At 40.7% G+C, this 23,411-nt stretch overlaps 2 protein-coding genes and 3 pseudogenes across 2 annotated transcripts; 1 reads left to right on the forward strand and 4 right to left on the reverse strand.

Moving 5' to 3' along the window:
* Positions 1–529: 529 nt before the first annotated feature.
* Positions 530–1,447, reverse strand: LOC103107098 (putative taste receptor type 2 member 33). The gene has a single exon (XM_007515829.2). It carries the CDS (start codon positions 1,445–1,447, stop codon positions 530–532), a length of 918 nt encoding a protein of 305 aa, XP_007515891.2.
* Positions 1,448–3,813: 2,366 nt separating this feature from the next.
* Positions 3,814–5,216, reverse strand: LOC103107099 (taste receptor type 2 member 19-like; annotated as a pseudogene).
* A 7,022-nt stretch (positions 5,217–12,238) lies between these two features.
* SMIM10L1 (small integral membrane protein 10 like 1) lies at positions 12,239–14,260 on the forward strand. The gene has a single exon (XM_060194393.1). It carries the CDS (start codon positions 12,375–12,377, stop codon positions 12,579–12,581), a length of 207 nt encoding a protein of 68 aa, XP_060050376.1. The 5' UTR covers positions 12,239–12,374; the 3' UTR covers positions 12,582–14,260.
* A 3,972-nt stretch (positions 14,261–18,232) lies between these two features.
* Positions 18,233–20,461, reverse strand: LOC103107101 (taste receptor type 2 member 7-like; annotated as a pseudogene).
* Positions 20,462–21,472: 1,011 nt separating this feature from the next.
* Positions 21,473–22,564, reverse strand: LOC103129095 (histone H3.3A-like; annotated as a pseudogene).
* Between the last annotated feature and the right edge of the window lie 847 nt (positions 22,565–23,411).

The following is a 23,411-nucleotide window of genomic DNA, read 5'->3' on the forward strand; positions in this document are numbered from 1 at the left end:
ACCTGTCAATGCCCATGTTCAGCGGGGAAGCAATTACAGAAACCAGACCTCCCACCTTCTGCATCCCACAATGACCTTGGGTCCATACTCCCAGAGGGTTAAAGAATAGGAAAGCAATCAAGGGAGAGGGGACGGGATGCAGAATTCTGATGGTGGGACTTCTGTGGAGTTGTACCCCTCTTATCCTATGGTTTTCTTAGTGTTTCCTTTTTATACATAAAATAAAATTAAAGAGATTGTGGAGTACACATGCATGCATAATCCTGAAGAAAACTTCCAATATTTTTTAAGGTTTAATTTCTTATTTATAAAAAATAATAATGGTAACAATAACTGTCAATCTTGTAATCTTTTTTCCATTTGCAATTATTTTATTCACACATATATACCTTTTGTGAAATGCTTAAATAAAATATCTTGCTATCTAATCTTTGAAAAAGTCTCAATTATATACACACTGGAGAAAGCAGTAGGAGTGTAAATGTAGTCAGCACCATCTGTTTTCTTCATGAAGACAAACAATGCCCTACTACACTTTTTCTCTCAGCCAGCACTTCAGCTGCCACAGAAAAGATAGAAAGGCCTCTTTCAACTTCTTGTTCCCCCAGATCAGCACAAATGAATGGCTTGAAGGACACAGGATTTCTATGGCCAGGCAGACTAGAAGGTGTGATCTGCTCTGCTTCTTGTAAAAGCTCCAAAGTGAGCCAGTTAGAGTCAGGAAATACCCAGCAAACACCAGGAGAAATGAGATGACAGTTTGCAGGGCTCTAATGTGGACCTGGGTGCTGGCATCTCTAGTTCCTTTGCCACTGAACTGCATCTTCCAGAGATGTTTCCCCAGGGAAAAGATTAATAGTACAAAAGCTATCAGGGACAGAATAAAGGGGATGAAGTTTGTTAGGGTGAAGATAGTCATTCTTGAAAGAAGTAAACTGGCTTTCAGTGTGCCCTTCCACATGAGGTTTCCTTCATCTTCATAGACCAGCATCTTGTCATATATGCCTTCCACTGCAATCTGAGAAATCAAAATGGCCAGACTCCCTAACATTAAACTAAGCAACACTTTCTTAATTCTCCACTTCAGATACAGAAATACAAAACCAGAAAAATTGGCTATCTTGAATAAATAAAATATGCTGAGACTTGTAGCAAACCAGAGGCTAAAATGGTTACTTATTATTGAGAAAGTAAGAAATGACATGTTCACTTCAAGACTGTATGAAGCTGAATCAAATACCACTGCATGAGAATAAATTAACATTGTCCAGAGCAAGCCAATTCTGAAAAGCGCGAGAGCAGTGAGAATATGATCCACTAGGGACATCTTCTGTCTCTTAACCCAGTCAGTGCAGTTCACCAGTGCTATGAAGCAATTGGCAACATTTCCTGTGACAAATTCTGCTATGACTATCATGTAAAGGATGCCTGTTAGCAAACTTACCATGTCTAGAAATAAAACAAAGATCCTGTACAACAAATTGTGAAACTTAAATATCCTGACCTGAAGTTCTCAGTGCAGGTGATGTCTAGATGCCCATTAAAGTCTTTGTTTAAATTCTGCAACCAATGTCAAACAGTCATCCACTAGGTTTATCTAATGAAGAGTTTAAGGAGGTCTTTATAAAAACATTTTTATTCCCAAGCAACTCAGATGAACTCCTATGCAAGCATTCTGTGTCTTCACTCACATTTGGGATATTTCAGAACTGGTGTTGATGTTAAGGTTACATTCATACCAATGAGCATGCAAATATAGACATATTCTCTTTCCTTCCTTTGCAATTGTTTTCTTATTTAGCCACTCCATAATTTGCATTCACTTCCATCATGTATCATTTAAAAACCCTGTACACAGAATATGCAACACGTGTCTAAATGGTTGGAGCTCAGCAGATAGCAAGAAGCCACCCACTAGAAAAGCTGTCAAATCACTTATCTCTAAGAGTGAATGGGACCAAGGAACACAGGAGCTTGGCAAGGCCACACAAAGAATTAGTAGCTCTTTTTCAACCACCAGGTTGCAGATGCTACCATGATGTCAGCTGGACTTCCCTGGACAGACAACCCCACCAATGTGTCCTGGAGCCCCACCTCTCCAGATCCCTGCCCCACTAGGGAAAGAGAGATACAGGTTGGGAGTATGGATTGACCTGCTAATGCCTATGTTCATCAGGGAAGCAATTACAGAAGCCAGACCTTCCACCTTCTACACCCCATAATGATCCAGGGTCCATACTCCCAGAGGGATAAAGAATAGAAAGACTTTCAAGGGAGGGGATGGGATACAGAATTCTGGTGGTGGGATTTGTGTGGAACTGTACCCTTCTCATCCTATGGTCTTATCGGTGTTTTCATTTTATAAATTAAAATTTAAAAAAAAGAATTAGTAGCAAAGCTGGTATATGAGCACCCTCATACTTCCAGGCTCAGGAAAAAGGAAGAAGGCAAACACCCCCATCTCCTAGTTACCACTTTCATATTTGCCAAGTCATTGAGTGAGGCACTGCAGTATTACATTAGATTTTTTTTTTCTCACCAGGACTACACCACTCCAGACCAACTTGTTTGGATACAGAGAGACAGAGGAAGATACCACAGCCCAGAAACTCCCTCCCGTGTTGTGAGTCTTCCTTCAGTGTGGTGGGACTCGCTCAAACCTGTCACACACTTGACAAAACAGGCGCACTATCCAGGTGAACTATGCTGCTGGTCCAAACCTGAATCTTCTTGTCTGAAAATTTTCCATACATACACACAAAAAAATATATGTGATATGTGCAGCAACTCAGAGGTCCAAAGGAAGTGTAGGGGAAAATGAATTACTTTCACATGAGGTCTGAACCACAAAAAAAAATAAAATCTTCCTATTAGAAAAAAAAAAATGAATGCAATTATTTCCTAAGTCCACATAGACACAGAGCAGCACTGAAACCAGAGCAGAATCATTCTTTCTTCTTCATCCCTGTTATAGAATTTGATTTTGTATAAACTTTTGAGTACTTGTATAATAGTTTTCAGTGTTGTTTATTGTACATACACATAAAATTTACTCTACATTATCTGTCATTTTGAATTGTATTATGTCTACCTTTTCCTAGCAAAAGTCTTCCTTGATTTCAACAAAGTATAAATGTTGGTGAATTAATACCTATCCTAAACATGTATGTTTCAAGTTTGATTAAGAATTGAATATCATTATGACCCAAAAGAACAGGAGTTCAAATTATGAGTCCTAAACACATGGAGGCTCCTATGTACAGTACTAATTACAGTGCAACATAGCAATGTATCCTGAGATATTGACATAAAAAGACAGAAATAATGAGTATCATTTCTGTAACTGAAAATTGACAACAGAGAATGGAAAATAAACATGACAAGTTTTATATGGTATTTTTGTAGCATTAGATTTCTTTACCTAAGAAAAAGTTGGTTGACAAGTATTTTAGTCTTGGGAACCAGTGATGGTGCACTTGGTTAACCAGTGATGGTACACATGACCACCGAGTTGGGTTCGAGCCCCTATTTCCCACCTACAGGGAGGATGCTTCATGAGTGTTGAAGCAGGTCTGCAGGTATCTTTCTCTCACACTCTCTATCTTCCCTTCCCTCTCAATTTCTCTCTGTCCTGTCACATAAAAATAAAGTAGAAAGAAAAAAAAAATGGCTGCCAGAAGCCAAGAATTTGTGGTGTCAACACTAAGCCCCAACAATAACCCTGGTGGCAATAAATAAAATAAAATAAAAATAAAAAAACAAGTATTTTAGTCTTCTCTTCATTCATACACACACACACACACACACACACATCTGTTACATGATAAGTTAAGGTAAAAGATTTCCCTAGTAAAATCTTTGGAAATGATTTCATCATGCCATAGAAGAGAAAGCAGTCGAAGAACAAAACGTAAGCAACCCCACCAGTTTGTTTTCTGCAAGAGACACAGGATGCTCCACTCATTCTCTTCCTCTCAGCCAGCCCTTCAGCTGCCACGGAAACCACAGAGAGGTCTCTTTCAGCTTCCTCTTTCCCCAAATCAGCACCCATGAGTGAGCTGAAGGATACAGCATTCCAAAAGTCTTGCAAAGGAGGCGGACGTTTGGTATGTTGTGTTTTAAAATCCCAAACTGAGATGATTTCAACCACGAAGTAGCCAGCAAAGAGCAGGAGAAAGGGGATGGTGGTTCGCAGAGTTCTTATATGGACATCTGTGCTGGGATTTCTGGCTCCTTTGCCACTGAGCTGCATCTTCTTAAGATGTTTCTCCAGGGAAATGATTAGCAGAACAAAAGACGCCAGGGACATAGTAAAGGGTATGAAGATTTCTAGTGTGAATACTGTCCTTTTTGAACGGTATGACATGCAGCTCATTTTCCCAGTGAGGTTTCCTTTGTAATCACTTAGCAGAAAATTCACTTGTAAGCTTACCACTGCAAGATAAGAAATCAGAAAGACCAAACTCCCTAGCTGTGTTATGAAAAGTATGATATGAACTTGTCTCTTTAGGTAAAAAAAAAAAAAAAAAAAAAAAAAAAAAACCATACAACTGAAGAAATTGGCTATCTTAAGCAAATAAAATATGCTGAGAGTGGTACCAAACCAGATGCTGAAATGGTTGCTGATTATCCAGGAAACAAGAATGATAATTCTAAAGACTTCAAACCCATAAGAGGCTGAATTTAACACAACTCTGTACCACTTTATTAATATCACCCAAAGCAAGCCAATTCTAGAGAGTGCCAGAAAAGTGAGAAATTGGTCTGCAGCAGAGAGTTTGTGTTTCTTGGCCCAGTTAATGCAGTTTGTCAGTACTATGGAGCCATTGGCAAGATTTCCCAGAACAAATCCTGTTATTAGAAGCATGGAAAGAATACCTAGTAGTAGGGTTAACATGCTTGGTGGGGGGAAATAACTCTAGAAAATGACTGGTATTGATTTTTCTGACCTTAGGTTCAATGTACAGATGATTCCAGAATACATAGTAGGATTCTTGTTTCTTATGAATTCTGGGAGTACGTCAAGGAGGAAAGCATCAGGGCATATCAACAGACAGTGATGTCTTTCCAGAAAAACATCAACTATTGTTCACGCATTCTATGTCCCTTCTGTATGCTGGGATTTACATAACTGATACTAAAATGAGAACCAAATACTCATTTGCTAGAATGCAAATACATGCATATTGTTTGGCAGCTTTTCATTGTTTAATTTCTCCATAACCTATCTTCTCCAGATTACTTGTTAACTAGTGAGATTTAAAAACTCAAACAAAAAATAAATCTCAAACTTAGGGGGGCTGGGTAGTGGTGTACCTGGTTAAGTGCACACATTACAATGAGCAAGGACCTAGGTTCAAGCCCCAAGTCCATCTGCAGGGGGGAAAGCTTCACAAGTGGTGAAGCAGGACTGCAAGTGTCTTTCCATCTCTATCTTCCCCTTCCCTCTCAATTTCTGGTTATCTCTATCCAATAAATTTATAATAAAAATGTTTAAAAACTCTCAAACTTAGGACACACAGTGAATTTCTAAATCATTAGTGGGAACATGTTAATAACTAGGATCATCATCATTATGGATTTCTTAATACCAGATTTATGTAGAGAGAATACAAACTTCTGTCAAACGCATTCAGGATTTTCTAGGGAATCCCAAAAGCCAATATTCCATTAGTGCTGATGGCTAATAACTGCTAGTTACCTAAATTTTCATTATTTACAAGTTCATAAAGACACATGCATATTTCATGAATAAATTCATTTCTTCTAATTTCCAAAATGTATAATTACATCATCTAGGTTATATTGTTTTTATCATATGCAGCATTTTTAACCCTTAAGCTATCAAATGTATTTCTCACATTTAGTGCTTTGATAAACTTATTGTTTATTCAATATTTAAATATCAATATGCAATAAATATGGGGTGTTGTGTATTGTTGTATGCTTTACATTGGGTTGTTCTAGCTCTACCCCTGCCAAGAAAATTGGTTCAGTCCTGCTAGTTTCGCGGGCCCGCTTGTCCCCGCCCAAGGAACCCTGAGAGAGTTCCAGAGTTCCAGAGTTTGAGAGTTCTTGGCGCCGCCATGTGAGAAGGAGGCAGGAGAGTTTTGTTTGGTGATTAGTTTGGGTTAGTTTATGAATTGTTGTTTCTGAATAAGGAAATACAGCTTCCCTGCCCAGCTGTATGTCTCTGGTCGTCTCTGTTACCCGCCCGTGAAGCTAGCCCGGCCAGCTGGAGCCTCCGAATTTTAACAACAAATGGCACCCACGTGGACCTGAACTGTTCATCTCTCAGATAAGTGAAGACAATTTGGCTACCTATGCACTATGGCCTTCTCTTCTGCTTGTGAAGAGATCTCCAAAGGCCTCTGCTCTTTCTTCACAAGACTGTTTTGCTGTTTCTGGAACATTTATCTCTGGACCACTCTGTGGTTTCCACTCGCTCGGGTGCACTCAGAACAGCCAGCGGAGTCGGGAAGAGCCAGCAGGCAAGAGGCGAGGCGTGGAGCTGCCTTTTCCACCTGGTGGAGCAGCCAGCCAGCCGGCTGTGCCCAAACAACCCCGCACCGCGCCCAGAGCCCCGCAGCCCTGCAGCCCGCATGAGGCCGACGCCAGCACACAGGAGCCCAACACCAGCACACAAGAGCCTGATGCCAACACGCAGGAGCCCGATGCCAACACGCAAGAGCCCGAGGCCAGCCCACAGGAGCCGGCTCTCCACCGCATGGTAAAGGACACTGGATGCGTGATCCCTCCACGCTGCTCGGCCACTGCGAACAGGGCAGCAGACATGGCAGGGCCATGGGGCAGGGCCACGGCAGCCTATCATGGCCACCACCCCTGGGCACCTCGGCCTGCGCCTTCTGCACAGCTGGCCCGCCGCCCATGTGCTATGAATTCCATACAGATCCCGGACCTCCCGGACCCCCCCGAGCTCCCTGCCGAAACTGGACATCCTGGCCGAGATCTCCACCTTGGGTCTGAAGGCAGACGAACTAAAATACGCAGAGATTCATCCAGAGATCGCAACCTGTAATTCCTAGAAGTGAAGCTGCCCAAGAGACCACCACTGGACAACGCACCCCCCCAACAACTAAGACAGTACATATCTAAATTCGTGTTTGAAATGACATGTCTTCGTAACAAAGGTTTCTCTCCTTGTGTATTAATGACCATGTTTATGTGTGTGTTTAAAGTTTGGTAAACAGTAACTTTAAGGCTAAATTCTTACTAGACAAAGTTAAATGAAAAAGGTTTTCAATGTAATTCTCATAAAGATAAAATTAACTTACATTTAAAGTCTGAGATAAAAATTAGTTAACAATCAATATATTTTAACTAAGTTGGTCTAAACAAAACCTGCGCACACCGAAGGTGTGTCTCCATCTTAAGTGGGTGGAACAAAAGGTTAAATAGACTTGTTGATATGTAAAACTCTCGATTACCTTCCTCTATTAGAAATGGTAGATTACACAATAGCTATGCTAATTATTCTCATGCCTGAGGTTTTCTTTCCTGCTCACACCTTGAATGGGTGTAACAAAAGGTTAAAAAGACGTTGTTGATATGTAAAAGTCTCAAATTCCTTCTCTATTAGAAACGTTAGATTGCACTATGGTTATGCTAATAACAAGTTTTGTTTCATAGTAAGTAAATTGCAGCCATGCCTTTGAGACTCTAGGCCGTTCCCCACCCCCATGCAAATGCCTGTCGAGGCAAGTACACCCCCCCAGAGGCAAGAAATGTTTTTTTTTAAGCTGATAAAGTTTTGCCCACAGAGGCAAAAAAATGGCCCCCTCAGGCCTTCCCTTGGCAGCACACTGGTTCTTGTTACTTGCTTACATGTTTCTCCATGTTTTTGCCAGTTTCTTTTTTAAAAATGCCTGTATGATAGAGGTTTCTGTTCACCCCAAACCCCTGATACTGTGGTCATTTAGTTAAAAAGAAAAGGGGGAATTGTTATATGCTTTACATTGAGTTGTTCTAGCTCTACCCCTGCCAAGAAAATTGGTTCAGTCCTGCTAGTTTCGCGGGCTGCTTGTCCCCGCCCCAAGGAACTCCGAGAGAGTTCCAGAGTTCCAGAGTTTGAGAGTTCTTGGCACCGCCATTTGAGAAGGAGGCAGGAGAGTTTTGTTTGGTGATTAGTTTGGGTTAGTTTATGAATCGTTATTTCTGAATAAGGAAATACAGCTTCCCTGCCCAGCCGTATGTCTCTGGTCGTCTCTGTTACCTGCCCGTGAAGCTAGCCTGGCCAGCTAGAGCCTCCGAATTTTAACAACAGTGTATTTTAAGTTATGTTTTATTTTCTTTGAATAATTATGCAGGTCTATTTTTCTATGACTATTTTAGCTGCCTTTGAACTTTATATAAAGATCTATATTCTTTTTTCTAAATATTTATTTATTCCCTTTTGTTGACCTTGTTTTTTTATTGTTGTAGTTATTATTGTTGTTGTTGATGTTGTTGTTGTTGGATAGGACAGAGAGAAATGGAAAGAGGAGGGAAAGACAGAGAAGGGTAGAGAAAGATAGACACCTGCAGACCTGCTTCACCGCTTGTGAAGGGACTCCCCTGCAGTTGAGAAGCCAGGGGCTTGAACTGGGATGCTTGAGCTGGTCCTTGTGCTTTGCACCATGTGCTCTTAACCCACTGTGCTACCACCTGACTCACTACTTTTTTTCTTTTTAAGGCTTTTTTTAAACTTTATTGGTGAATGAATTGGACAGTACAGTTGTTGACATGGATACTGGGTAAAACTTATCTCCCTGTGATAGGTATCTTCAAGGACTTTGTCACTCAACATTGTTTCTCAAATTTATTCACATTGCTCCAAGTATATGCTGTTCATTCCTTTTCATTTCTCCATATTATTCCATTAACTTGATTTTCTAAAGAATTTGTCTACTCTTGGCTGGAAAATACTTGAGATGTGGTTTTGGGGGAATTTTGTTTTGTTTTGTTAGCTATTTTGAATAATTCTACTATGATTCTTTAAATATTTGATTCATTTGTTCTGGTCCATTCTTAAGAGGAGAATTACAAGGCATTAAATATGATACTGTGACCTACCTCACATAGTTTCTTATTTGAATAGATGCCCAAACTAAAATTGCTTGTTCATACAATACACCTATCTTTAATTTTTTTGAAATATGCTTATCATTTTCATTAGCTTATAGTCATTCTTGCATCTACAGCTTTATATTTAGGATATTTTTTCTTCTATCTGGAAAAAAATCTTTTTGTTTATAAAACTCTGCTTGTCTTTTGAAACATTCTGAAGATGACATGCTATACAATTTAGTTACCATTACTTCTGTAAAAAATCAATTATCTTTGAAACACCTGATCTAATGTAACCTGCTTGGTTCTTTTATGAGTTTTTCTCTTAGGTTTGGGTTACCTGTAATGTTTGTGATATCTTGCCTAAGTCTTGGCAGTTTTAAAATTCATACATTTTATTACCTTTGAAAGTGACTGAGCAATATTGATTTCACCCTATTTTCTCTCTTCTAGTCTCTAAGATCTCCAAATATATTATCATAATCTTCTAATCAGAATCATGTATCTCAGTCTAGTCTACATTTTCTCTTTGACTTAATGTTTCTTTCTTTTAATTTTTATTATCTTTATTTATTGGATAGAGACAGTCAGAAATCAAGAGGGAAGGGGGAAATAGAGAGGAAGAGAGACAGAGACATACCTGCAGCACTATTTCACCACCAGCAAAGCTTTCCCTCCGGTGGGGACCAGGGGCTCGAACCTGGGTCCTTGTGTGCTCAACCAGGTGCACCACTTATTTTGTTTCTTTATGGGTAGTTATCTTGCTATTCAGTAACTCTCTCCTTCACTGTGTCAAATTGGTTATTAAATCTCTACCGAATTTTTAATCATGAGTATCCTAACATCATTGTTTCAGTGATAGGTTTTGGTGGTAGGTGAGTTGTGGAACGTTACCACTATAATCTCATAAACTAATACTAAATAATTAATTTAAAAGGAAAAAGAAAGTAGGCATTCTAAATAACTAAATAAAAATTAGATAAGTTATCCAGAAACACATATTTTAAAGTTCCACATTGAAATTGCATTAAAACTGTAGAACTGTAATTCCTACTTATACTTTTTCCTTTTTGAATTAAAGCATTTTAATTTGAAAACAGGGTGAAAAACCCATGCCTGATGACCCTATGACGAGGGCAGGGGGCATCACAAGTGGTGGAGCAGTACTGTAGGTATCTCCTACACTATCTAGCCCTCCATCCCAAAACAGGACCATCAGTGGCAGTGGAGTGGTAGTACAGGCACTAAACCCCACTGATAACTAGGCTGGCAAAAACAAACAAGACAATTATTGATCTATTTTGTGCTATTTTAATCCTGTATTTCTCTTTATTTAGCATGAACTTGGATTACAATGACACTTGGATTCTAACTGCAGAGCTAAATTTATTTAGGGGGAGAAACTTATTTAGCTGAGAGCAAAGGTCCAAGGGCGCCTGAAAGCCTGTGATGGAGGGAAACAGTGGAGTAGTGAACTTATATTCCTAAAACATATGCAGTGTCATAAACAACCTTACCTCAATTTTTTTTCTCTCAATGGTTATCTGGAGGAAAAAGAGATAAGATGGCAAGAAAAAAGATAAATTTTACTAAATATACTGCATTTAGAAGTTTTTTACTCTGGAACTATGAAAATTCATTAAATAATAATAAAGCAAGAAATGAAAAGACTACCAATCTGAAAAATCAAAGCAAAATTAAGCAAAGGAATTTTGTGGAATGGTTTATCCCTAATGAAGAATAAATTCAGGGGCCAGGCACTGGCACACCCAGTAGAGCACAGGTTATCATGTGTGAGGACCTGAGTTCAAGTCTCCAGTGCCCACCTGCAGGTGAGAGCTTCAAATCCAGTGAAATGGTGCTGCAGATATTTCTTTCTCCCTTCCTATCTCCCCTTCCTTTCTAATTCCTGTCAAAAAGGGGGATAAAGGAAGGAAGGAAGGAAGGAAGGAAGGAAGGAAGGAAGGAAGGAAGGAAGGAAGGAAAAGAGTTGGGCTGGGGAGATAGCATAGTTTAGCAAAATACTTTCATGCCTGAGACACCAGAGGTTCCAAATTCAATCTCCAGCACTACCCTAAACCAGAGTTGAGCAGTGCTCAAGTTAAAAAAAAAAAATGGGAAAAAAAAATTGGCGGATTGTTTGAGCAACCCTATTGATAATCTTGGTGGTAATAATTTTTAAAAGTTTCAAATGACATTAAACATAGAAAAATGTGAATTTTTACAAATTTTACAGTACTTGTACCAACTGTATCATAAGGTGACATGTAGACATAAATTCTCTAGAACACACTATCTTTGATAATAAGCACAATTTGCCAAGGGAGGTTGAAATGCAGAATGTTTGAACTTATCTCTGAACAAGACTGTAATCTCCAGGTTTTGATCAGAATCCGTGAACGCAGAGGTCATGTGAAGAAAAACAGAATACTTGCCAGCTAATGAGACAGATTAGCGAAGGTAAAGACATGTGCGTGAGTTACAGGACGGAAAAATCCACGGCGAACCAGTATGGTTAATTCGGATATTACCCAGAGAGTACCCAGGGAAGATGCTAGTATTCCAAGCCTTAGGAACTAGTCAACGGCTCATCTCCTTACAGAAATAACAGAAGTTTCATACGTAATCTGACTTTTCATGAGTGATACTTTGATACTGTCTGTAACAGAGTATGTCCTGCAAAAGAAACCAAACATGTTTGCTTGGTGTGTTTAGTGCGTTGTTTAGTGCGTAACTGTCCTAATCCCATTGCCTGGAATAGTGGCCTTTTAGTTATGGAACGCTTTAAAAACGGGGACTTTGTTTGTGTCGAGATATTGTTATGTAACAGCATCTTGGCCCCAACAGTACTTAATATTATGAAAGCAAAAGGGTTAGGATTGCATGCCCTTGGGGCACAGTGCTGTAACTTGATTTAGCTCATCCTATCCATTTGAAAGGGAAAGGTCATCAAAGGCTTGCATGGGTTCTAGAGAACCACGGGGCAGCAGGCATAGATGAGCCTTTGGGGACCCACCACGGCGGCTCCGTCCTCCTCGGCTCTCAGGGCCCCAGCCCGGTGGCGGCCCCAGGCTGGGACCGAGTCCTCTGCAAGGGGCTCCGAGCTCTAAAGGGTCAATGCGCATTCGAGCTGCAGACAGGAAGGGGCGGAGCGGCGGCGCCCGGGGCTCACAGCTGCTCGTGCGGAAGCAGCCGCGGAAGAAGGGACGGCTTGAAGCCCAGCTGCTGCACGGCCCCCCGGCCCGGCCATCACTGAGGTTCACGGGGCCGGCGGCGACCCCCGGCTCCAGACACTGAGCACCGCGTCTATGGCCACCACGGCGGCTCCGTCCTCCTTGGCTCTCAGGGCCCCGAGCCCAGTGGCGGTCCCCGGCTCGTACGGAGTCTTCTGCAAGGGGCTCTCTCGCACCTTGCTCGCCTTCTTCGAGCTGGCCTGGCAGCTGCGCATGAACTTCCCCTACTTCTACATCGCGGGCTCCGTGCTCCTCAACATCCGCCTGCAGGTACACTTCTAGCTCCGCGGCGGTGGCGGCGGTCGCGGCCGCGGCCGCCCGCAGTATGGCGGACTCCCAGAAGGCCCCGCGCGGAGTTGGAGCCCGGCCAGAGGAGCCGCGCTGTCCCGGCGAGAGTGTTGGGCCTCCTGCGCGGCTGTGCTCTTCGTTCCCCGCAGAGCGCCCCGACGATGGCGGCGAGCGGTGATGCGCCACCTGTCAGAAGCCCTCGCTTCCAGAAAAAAGACTACGTCAGCTATGGTAGTGCATGCTTGCAACAGGACGAACGGTATGCGTTATTTAAAAAAAAAAAAAAAAAAAACAATAAAGGTTACTGACATGTTCAGAAAACAGAATAATGCACCACAAATTCCAGGTCCAAAGGAAAATAAAGCCTGAATGTCGGGACTATTGGTGGGCGCGCCTCAGGATGCTGACTAAGAAGCGGAAGGTCTTTAAGGATGGAGGGCGGACCTGTTTCTTCAAGACTTTCAGTCACAGCCACTCTACGGGAGACGCCTGCTTTCAAAAACTGTTGCACCCCAGTTTGGATTTTTTTCTGCCCTGAGGGTTGGGGTGTCGCAGTGCCCCCGTGAACAGCCCAAAGCAGAGGAACATCCGAAGCGCAAAGCAGTTTTAGAGTCAGAGTTCTAGGTAGATCATTCCAGCTGTGGAAATGCCGTTTGTTGCTTTTTCTTTCCTCCTTTAGAAGTATTAGGACGCAGATGCTGTCAGCCTTGCAACTGCGAAAGGAGGGTTTGCTAGTGGGGATGCTGAAGGGGGGGTGGGGAGGGACAGTTTATTATTTAACCAACTAGCCATGAAGTTGCTAAAATGCTAATAGAAATAAATGGAAGGAAAAGAAGAGAGAAGAGGGGTGTAATAATGTCTGCAGATGAAGAGTTGGTGGAATAGCAAATAAAGCAAGTTGATTGTGTTTAGGTGAAGAGGTGATCTGCAGCATGAATTACTGGCCTTTTCTTGCTATTATTATTAAGGATGCAAAGCTGAGGTAGTTACAGACTCCAGGAAAAGAAAGTTTCCCAGAACTATGCTGCTTAGCTCATCTGTGACTAAGACCCCTCAGAGAAATTCTGTCAGAATTATGTAACCAGTGCGTGTAGATATGACAAATTATTATGAGTTGGGGAGATACCATAATGGTTCAGCAAGATTTTCATGCCTGAGGCTCCTGGGTCCCAGGTTCAATACCCAGCACCACAATAAGCAGGAGCTGAGCAGCAGTGCTCTGAATTTAAAGAAGAGATTTTATGGTGGGGGGTGGGGGGGGGTGAAAGTAGGGAGGAGAAATGTGTTTAATGAGAGAATAATGATCTAGTCTAGAAAAGTCAATAAAAACCGTATGGACATGTTACTCCAGAAACTTGAGCTGCTAGGAGTTAAAAAGTGGTTACAAACCTCTGAAGTAAAGTCAGGGATGGGTGGGTAGAGAAGAAACCGTGGGACGGGTGTTTTTCACTACCAGTCTAGCAGTATTGTTTGATTTCCCTTAACTGTGTCTGTATTTCTTTGATTAAAGTTTAATTTTAAAAAGATTCAGTTTTAAAAATGGCAATTTGAACGTACATCATTGGTTAAGAGCCATCAGAGTAAAATGGTATGTAGTTTTCAAATTGAGCAGATCTCTTACAAGGCAAGATAATCTGGTGGTCATCAGCCTACATCTCAGTTTTCTTGCCTGGTTAAGTGAGGGTGAAAACAGCCACCCAAGTAGACCAGTCTGAGAATTAAAAATAGGCCTGCCTGAGTCTTCGATGTAACAGTAAACAGTATGTGTCATAGTATCTCAATTAATATGTCAATGAAGTTTCAAACTCATCTATGAAATGCATGCTTTTCTAGTGAAGGTTTTTAGTCCTAAAATTTAGGGACACATTAGGAGACTGGCCCTAAAGTTGTGGGAAAGACTGCAGAAAGATTTTCAGGGAAACATTTGAACTGAAAGGGGCAATTATTGGCCAATGCAGAGATTTAAACTACTGACCAGTGTTCTGTAGTCCACTAATTGTGTTCAATAAACAAGTATACTCCAGGGCTGTAAAGTAAGTGCCCCTTCCAATGATATGTGCAGCTTTCTACTTAATACTTTTTTCCTGCTTTTTCTATCACCCTGCCAACGGTTTCTCTATTTGAAGGCTAAGTTTACCTGCTATGTTTTCCTAGATTCCCTTGACCTGATCAGAGTTCATTTCTTTTAATTGATATAAGGACTGCATTAGCAGTCTTTTCCATTTTCATAGTCTGCTTTATTTTTGCCTATTGGTACATTTAATATGGGTTTGTTGCTGCTTTTAGTAACTAAGAACACAGGCTTCCTACTCTCTTCCCTTATAGACAAACATTGCTGTGATAGAGGGGACTAAAATATTTTAGTCTACAATGTCAAATGTAATTTGACCACAGGAATGATTCAGTAATACTAAGAAGCTTAAAAAGGTGGGCATTAGGGCCAGGCAGTGGCAACAACTAGTAGAACACACACATTACAGTACACAAAAATCCAGGTTCAAGACCCTGGACCCCTGGTGAAGCAGTACTGCAGATGTCTCTGTCTCTTTGTCTCTCTCAATTTGTATCCAAAATAAATAAAATTTAAGAGACAATTAGAATGGAACCAATTTTTTAAAAATTAAAAAAATAACTATAATAAAAAAGATGGGCATCGCCACCTTGCAGAAGCACTCAGTTCCCTATTGGAACTTGAAAAAACGTGACTGCCCTCAGCCCTGGAATGGTGAGATGCCATTTGCTGCATTGAACACATGCCCTCAATCAACTATTAGTCTTTATTATATGAAGACTTTTTAGTGGACTTACTATTTATCACATCCTACAACTAGACTGGAAATTTGTATGGGAAGATGTTATATCCAGTTTTACCACCTGTAGTATCAACAAATATAAAACTATGATTTACCATTTATTCTTTGCACTTGTGCTCTTAGGTGTGTATTTTTCTTCCTAGGGGAGAAAGCAGATTTTTTTTTTTTTTGCCTTGACCAAACCACTTATTAATCTGATTTATAAGTAACTTGTAAAGCCAAAGATATTGTTTGTCCATTGCTGTATCTCCAGTTTTGAACACTATCTAGTGAGACTGTAAATATTGTTAAAAACAAATGTTAGATTTGTTGGCTTAAAAAAAATAAACATGGTTTTACCCCTGCTACTAAAGTCATCCTTTTTATTGCCCATAAATTGATCTTTTTCAGGTTCACAGGAATATTGATTGATCCAGAGATCTCTCAGACTTGAGGAAGCAGAGGCGGCATAGTTCTGAGATTAAACAATAAAGCAAAAACTTATTTATGGTTATTAATAAAAATGTGGGGAATGGTGACTACATGATATTTGAACTATAAGAGGAAGTGCTAAACTCAGTAACATAACTAAGGATTAGGGTATAAGATTGGGGGGAGACACCATGTGATGACACACCTGTTTCACCTCACATTACCATATGCAAAGACCTGAGTTTGAGCCCCAGCTCCTAACCTGCAGTGAAGACACTTCATGAGTAATGAAGCAAGTCTGTGGGTGTGTATCTTTTTCTTTCCATCTTGCCCCATCTCAGTTTTTTTCTGTCCTATCAAATGAAAGGGAAAAAAAAGTTTGTTTTTTTTTTTTTTGTCTCCAGGGTTATCACTGGGGCTTGATGCTGGCACTTAGAATCCACTGCTTTTTTTCTTTCTCTCTCCATTTTTGTTGTTGCTGTTGTTCAATAGGACAGAGAGAAATTGAGAGGAGAAGACAGGGGGAGAAAAAGACCTGCAGACCTGCTTCACTGCTTGTGAAGCAAACCCCCTGCATGTAGGGAGCTGGGGGCTCAAACCAAGATCCTTGCACCAGTCTGTGTGCTTCACACTATGTGCACTTAACCCACTGCACCACTGCCTAGCCTCCAAAGATTTAATTTTTGATTAAATTTAATTTTTGAAAATAATGTGAGTACTTAGTTAAAAGACCATACATAGCATTATTAAATTTTTTACTACTAGTGACAGGGAAAGGTTGTTTATATACTGTTCTCCATGATTATCACATGTACTGTCTGAGGAAAATATGTTCATTTTTCATTTAGAATGCAATTCAATAAATCTTCCAAAGAGATAGATCTCCTGACAGAACACACGCCTTACTATGAACAAGACCCCAGATTTGAACCCTGATAACACATAGAAGTACCGTTCCATCTCTATTTCTGTCTCTCTCTCCTGTCTGAAATGAAAAGATGAAAAAGTTGGCCCAGGAGCAGTGGAATTGTACATGTTTCAAACCCCATGCCAGAAAATAAATATATTTTACAATTTAATCTGAAGTTTGCCCATATATATGTGGATTTTTTAATGTATAGGTAAACTTGAGTGATCCTGTTGATTTTCTCAAATTCTAGAATTAATAGTACTTGAATAATAGCTGATGTTTATTGAGAAACTTCTGTATTAGAATATAGATATTCAACTTCTCAGTTTTCCACATAACACTCTAACCCCCCCCCCCCAACCTAGGCCCTCCTCTACTTTCATGTTCCAGGGCCTGAACACTCCTCCACCCTAACTCCAGAGTCCTTTCCCTTGGTAAAATACACCAGTGATATTCTCTTATAGACTTCCCTTTTTATTATTATTTTTAGAGATAGAGAAAGACACCATTACACCCTTATCTACTATAGAACAGTGGCTATTGAGCTCAGATCTGGGTTGTATACATGACAAAGCAAATGCACTATCCAAGTGAGCTATTTTGCCTGCCCCCTAAAAAGGATAAGAATAAAAATTCTTATCCCAGGTTGAGTTGTTTTTGTTGGTCTTCTCTCACAAAAGACACTGGTGTTCATATAATCTATACATATTCACACAGCCACACTAATTTGGTGTCAAAGTGTAATTTTGATCACTGGAAACATTATTATTCTGCACTTGGATATAACTATTTAATTTATTTTTATAAATTAAGTAGATTTTTTCATTTCACAGAAATAGGGAGGGCCTATTTAAGTCTATTCTAACTTAAATTCCTATTGATAATCCATTTCTTTGTTTTAAGTAAAAAATCTGTGTTACCATGCAATTATGTGCTTCCAGCTTTTTTATTCCTTGCTATATTTTCAACAATAGTATACAGATAGGTTGCATATTCCATCTGCAAGAGATTTTTATTTCTAAAAATTGGTGTTAACCTCTCACATATGAATGTAGAATATATTTACCAGCACATATAAAGTAAATATATTTTGCATTATATATATATATTAAAGTCACACAAAGTTTTCCCACATTTTATTGTTACTAGCAAGTGTTCTAATGATAGCTATGCTTGCTTTTTATATAAATACACTGTTACCAGCACATTATGTGAGTAGCTTGTTAGTTTACAGGCCCTTCTAGGGGAAGTTTGTGATACTCACTAGTATCAAAAAGAATCTTGGGACCAGGCAGTGGTGCATTAAGCTAAGCATTCACATTACTGTGCACAAGGACCCAGGTTCAACCCCCTGGTCTCCACCTGCAGAGGGAAAGCTTCATGAGTGGTGAACCAGGGCTGCAGTTGTCTCTCTGTCTCTATCCCTATTTCCTCTACTCTCAATTTCTTGCTGTCTCTATGTAATAATAAATAAATGTATTTATTTTTAAAAAATCTTGTCTTTACTATGTTCATTCACTTAATTGTCCTGGAATACAAAAAAACATAACAAGCAGTTCAACCCGGTAGTTCTGTGTCATAAACAAAACCCCGCCTATTAATGCAATAGAAGAAAAATGAACTGCAAAAAGGAAAAGGAAAGACATCACCATTTTCTTTTTTTTATTTTTTATTTATAAAAAGGAAACATCGACTAAACCATAGGGTAAGAGGGGTACAACTCCACACAATTCCCACCACCAGAACTCCGTATCCCATCCCCTCCCTTGAGAGCTTTCTTATTCTTTAACCCTCTGGGAGTATGGACCCAAGGTCATTGTGGGATGAAGAAGGTGGAAAGTCTGGCTTCTGTAGTTACTTCCCTGCTGAACATGGGCATTGACAGGTCGATCCATACTCCCAGCCTGTCTCTCTTTCCCTAGTGGGGAAGGGTTCTGGGGAAGCAGAGCTCCAGGACACATTGGTGGGGTTGTCTGTCCAGGGAAGTTTGGTCAGCATCGTGCTAGCATCTGAAACCTGGTGGTTGACAAGAGAGTTAATATACAAAGCCAAACAAATTGTTGACCAGTCATGGACCTAAAGGCTGGAATAGTGCAGATGATGAGTTGGGGAGGGGTCTCCATTTTGTAGATAGCTAGTAGGCATATTTTAGATATATTCCAAAGGGCCTGTGGCTATACTAGTTTTTTTTGTTGTTGTTGTTGTTTTTTCCCCTGAGCCTGAAATCTGATATACAGGTGGATCCAAGTTGTTGTCTGGGCAGATGATGCCATGGCTGGAAAAAGGACCAGAAAGCTGGATCAGGGAAGAGAGTAGCTCCCAAGTATGGGAAAGGGGTATAAATATTGTTGACTGTAAACCCTATCAATTTGATGTGATCTGGGCCCCATATTCAGCTTAGGAGTCTATGTGACCTCTGCATCCCTGTATATCTGAGTTCACATTCTGTGGTCATGAGCAGGAACATTCCAAGCTGCCCAAATATCGACCCATCTTCCTCAGGTGTAGCATAGAGTATCTTGTCCATCCTCCCTTTGGAAGGTGGAAAATTCTCTACCATTGTTGATCCAAGTTGAGGGCAAGGTCCTATGGGGCCCCACAAAGGGGTCTAGTGTGTTGTTTCTGATAGAAATGACTGGTACAGGGGAGTCAGGCTGTAGTGCAGCAGGTTAAGCACAGGTGGTGCAAAGCACAAGGACTAGGATAAGGATCCCGGCTTGAGCCCTGGCTCCCCACCTGCAGGGGGAGTCGCTTCACAAGTGATGAAGCAGGTCTGCAGGTGTCTATCTTTCTCTCCTCCTCTCTGTCTTCCCCCTCCTCTCTCCATTTCTCTGTCCTATCCAACAACAGTGACAACAATCATAACTACAACAATAAAACAAGTGCAACAAAAGGAAAGAAATTAATTTAAAAAAGAAAGAAAGAAAGAAAGAAAGAAAGAAAGAAAGAAAGAAAGAAAGAAAAGAAATGACTGGTAACAATGGAGAGAGGGATTTATTCGAGGTCTAGGCCCATCATGACTGTTTGGGAATGACATCACTATTTTCATGGCCCTTGTATAGGTCTCTGTGCTGAGGTCCCTTAAGCCACGGTTGACCTGCAGATTCTTGATGTGCCTCCTCAAAGAGAGAAACAGAAGGCCCAGTGAGGTGAGGGAGAGAAGAAAGGGGATAAAGTAGATCAAGTTGAAAACAGCCACACTGCTAATATATGGAATTTTATTTACATCTGAGGACCAAGTCGAGTTTCTCTCGTGTCTTTGGTAGCCACCAATCCAAGAACTATTTAATGTATCTATTAGGGCAAAGTTGATGATCAGTAAGATCAAAGACCCCAGTAGAAGTGCAAGCAGCACTCAGCTGATTCTCCACCTCAACCAAAGAAAGCAGGGTTGGGAGAAGTTGGCTACTTTAAAGAAGTAGAAAACACTTAAGCAGGTAGCAAACCAGGCCATTGAAATGATTGGTCAGAGTCCATGAAACACTAATAAATGTTACTAGTCTACCATTATCATATAGATGTGGCCACAACACCATTATGAGTGATTCAAATAGCAATAACCAAAGATGGATGATTCTTGAGTTGGCCAAGCTGGTGAGGACACAGTCACCTGATAAGAGCTTTTTAGTCTTCACCCAGTCTATGCAGTTGGCAAATGCAATGAACTCATTCCCTAGCATTCCAACTATGAATTCCCCTATTGTCACCACCAGGAAAGTATTTTCAAATCCAGATGGCATTTCTGTTGAAGGTTCCAGAAAGCTGCCACTCCACTGATGTTTTTTGCTGTCAAAACATTGTGGAATAATATCCAGTTTGATACTTCTGACTTTTATTTAAAAATGCCAGAAACTCAGATGCTGTCTTCACTTATCTTCATGAGAGACCTTTCTCTTTTGTATTAATTCCCATGGTTGATCTGACATGGATGCAAGGAGATCCAGCCTCACAGGTCTTAATGAAAATTTTTGATTCCTTTTAGCTACTGATTTTTAAAATAAGTGTTAAATGTGCCCACTCACTGTTGGCACTGGCAGAAATGTGCCATTTGTGAGGCCCTCTGGAATGGAAGTCAGGTGTATAAGCATGCATATAGAGATATGTTTACACTGGTTTGTTCTTTCAGTTTAAACTCAATCCCATTTGCATTCCAGTTTCTTTTTTTTTTTAGGTTTTGACACTTAGTTGGAAAAACAAGTTTATTTGTAAATTTAGTCAACATACATAATTGACCTAAAATCTTCAAAAGGATAAACTTTAAAACTACTAGGAAGGCCATCTATAGTGATTTTCCCAGAAGTGTATACCAGATGTCACCTAACCCAACACCACTTCAGCTGGCAGAGGTTCAACAGGCCCAAGTTGTGCACCCTGTAGCGAGTGTTAGCTAAGGGTTATAATACAAACACAAGGAGAAAGGATGGTTCCTCTCACTAGAGAAAAACTCAGCCTAGTTAAGACTAACCACAACACAAAGAAAAGCTGCACTAACTAGTTCAGAATATTAATTAACAAATGATGCTGGTGTGAGTAACTCATATATTCTAGAGCCCTTATAAATAAAGCCCCCCCCATTAGTGTTTGCATTATCAACTAGAGGGTTAGTTAACATGTGGTAGAATGAGGACTTATGCAAGGGATATAATGCACAAAGCATGTCACTACTATGAGAACACGTGCAGTCTGGTCAGGAGAAAACCAACTGGACTGTAAATTACACGAACCTGAATGACAAGACTCCTCACCACATGTGAATGTAAAACATTTAATTTAAAAATGTTGACACTACAATATATAAAATAGCTATTATAAATGCACATAGTGTATTCTATAGCTGCCAGGTTTACTTTTCTTTTTTTTCTTTTTTAGGAAACTGTAAGTTACACTGTGGTTAAGACTTGTATCTTCACCCTTGAAAAAGCCCACATTCTATCACAGTGATGTATGGTCAGACTTAACAGCCCCAATTGTTAAACACTTGGATCAAGTCATAACCAGTTTTATTGCAAAAGGACCCTGTACACATTTATCAACTCTAGTACCTTAAGAGCTACCCAACAAGTCATTAACATACAGAAACATGCATCATGAGAAGCAGAAGTATCACCCATCCCATCCCATCTGCATATTAGCAACTTGTCACTCCTGACATCACTGAGATCTGTGAACAGTCACTTTTCGCATTCATCCTGAGTGAAAGATGGAATGACTTAAGTACAAATGCAACATATTATAAACAATTTCTTACCAAAAAAAAATCACAAATTAAACCAAAGTATTTTACAGAATTTACTACAAAACACCATAAAAACTGCCTTGGCTTATGCTCTCTTCCCCCGTATCCGGCGAGCCAACTGGATGTCTTTGGGCATGATGGTGACTCTCTTGGCGTGGATGGCACACAGATTAGTATCTTCAAATAAACCCACCAGGTACGCTTCACTAGCCTCCTGCAGGGCGCCAATGGCAGCGCTCTGAAACCTCAAGTCGGTCTTGAAATCCTGGGCGATCTCCCTCACCAGCCTCTGGAAAGGCAGCTTCCGGATCAGCAGCTCCGTCGACTTCTGATAGCGGCGGATTTCTCGCAGCGCCACGGTCCAGGCTTTTTCACCCCGCCGGTAGAGGGGGCGCTTTTCCTGGCGGCTTTAGTTGCCAGCTGTTTGGGGGGCGCTTTTCCACCCGTCGACTTACGCGCAGTCTGCTTGGTTCGGGCCATCTCTTCCTACCTTAAGCCAAAGTCTTAGGCCGCTTCTTCGTTCACAGCGCCGCTTCTGCTGCCCAATATAGAGCCGCAGTCTACGAGCAAACCGATGACAACTCTACGTTGAGCAGCCAGACCACTCTGCCGCATTCTAGTTTCTTAATGTTGAGTTCTCTCCAGGGGGTCAGGCGGTAGCACAGCGAGTTAAGCACTTGTGGCGCAAAGTGCAAGGACGGGCTCAAGGAGCCCCTGCTCCACACCTGTAGGGGATTCACTTCACAGGCGGTGAAGCAGGTCTGCAGATGTCCATCTTTCTCTCCCCCTCTGTCTTCCCCTCCTCTCTCCATTTCTCTCTGTCCTATCCAGCAATGAACGACATCGACAGCAACAATAATAAGCACAAGGCTACAACAACAAGGGCAACAAAAGAGGGAAAAATAGCCTCCAGAAGCAGTGGATTCATGGTGCAGGCACTGAGCCCCAGCAATAACCCTGGAGGCAAAAAAAAAAAGTTCTCTCCAATCCAGACACTATTTATAAATTATATCTCCTACATTCATAGTATTTCAGATACTAATGTAGATGAAATAATTATAGTAAAGACAAGCAACATCAAAGAGCTCACAGAGCAGTGGGGAAAACTACATTAAGTAAGCTGGCTCTCATGATATTGAATTCTCCGGCGTTTATATTTAAGCCACCTTGAACGAGATGTAATCTGTAGAGAAGCCATCTCTACTAATTCCTGTCCAAATTCCAGACTAATGCAAATAAATAAATAAATAGTTGTTTTTGAACACTGAGTTTTGGATTTTTTTTTTCTCACTAAGAAGCTGAGATATCATCAGTAATTTTGTTCTGGAATATTGTTCATCCTTACAGTTACTATGTAATTAGTTCTATTACCTTCTCCCCTATTTTAGGGCTTCCTTCCTGGGCATGTGTAGACATTAACCACAGATTATGCTCAGAGAAATCTATGTCTTCTC

This window comes from Erinaceus europaeus, chromosome 7 (genome assembly GCF_950295315.1).
Source record: "Erinaceus europaeus chromosome 7, mEriEur2.1, whole genome shotgun sequence".
Lineage (NCBI taxonomy): Eukaryota > Metazoa > Chordata > Mammalia > Eulipotyphla > Erinaceidae > Erinaceus > Erinaceus europaeus.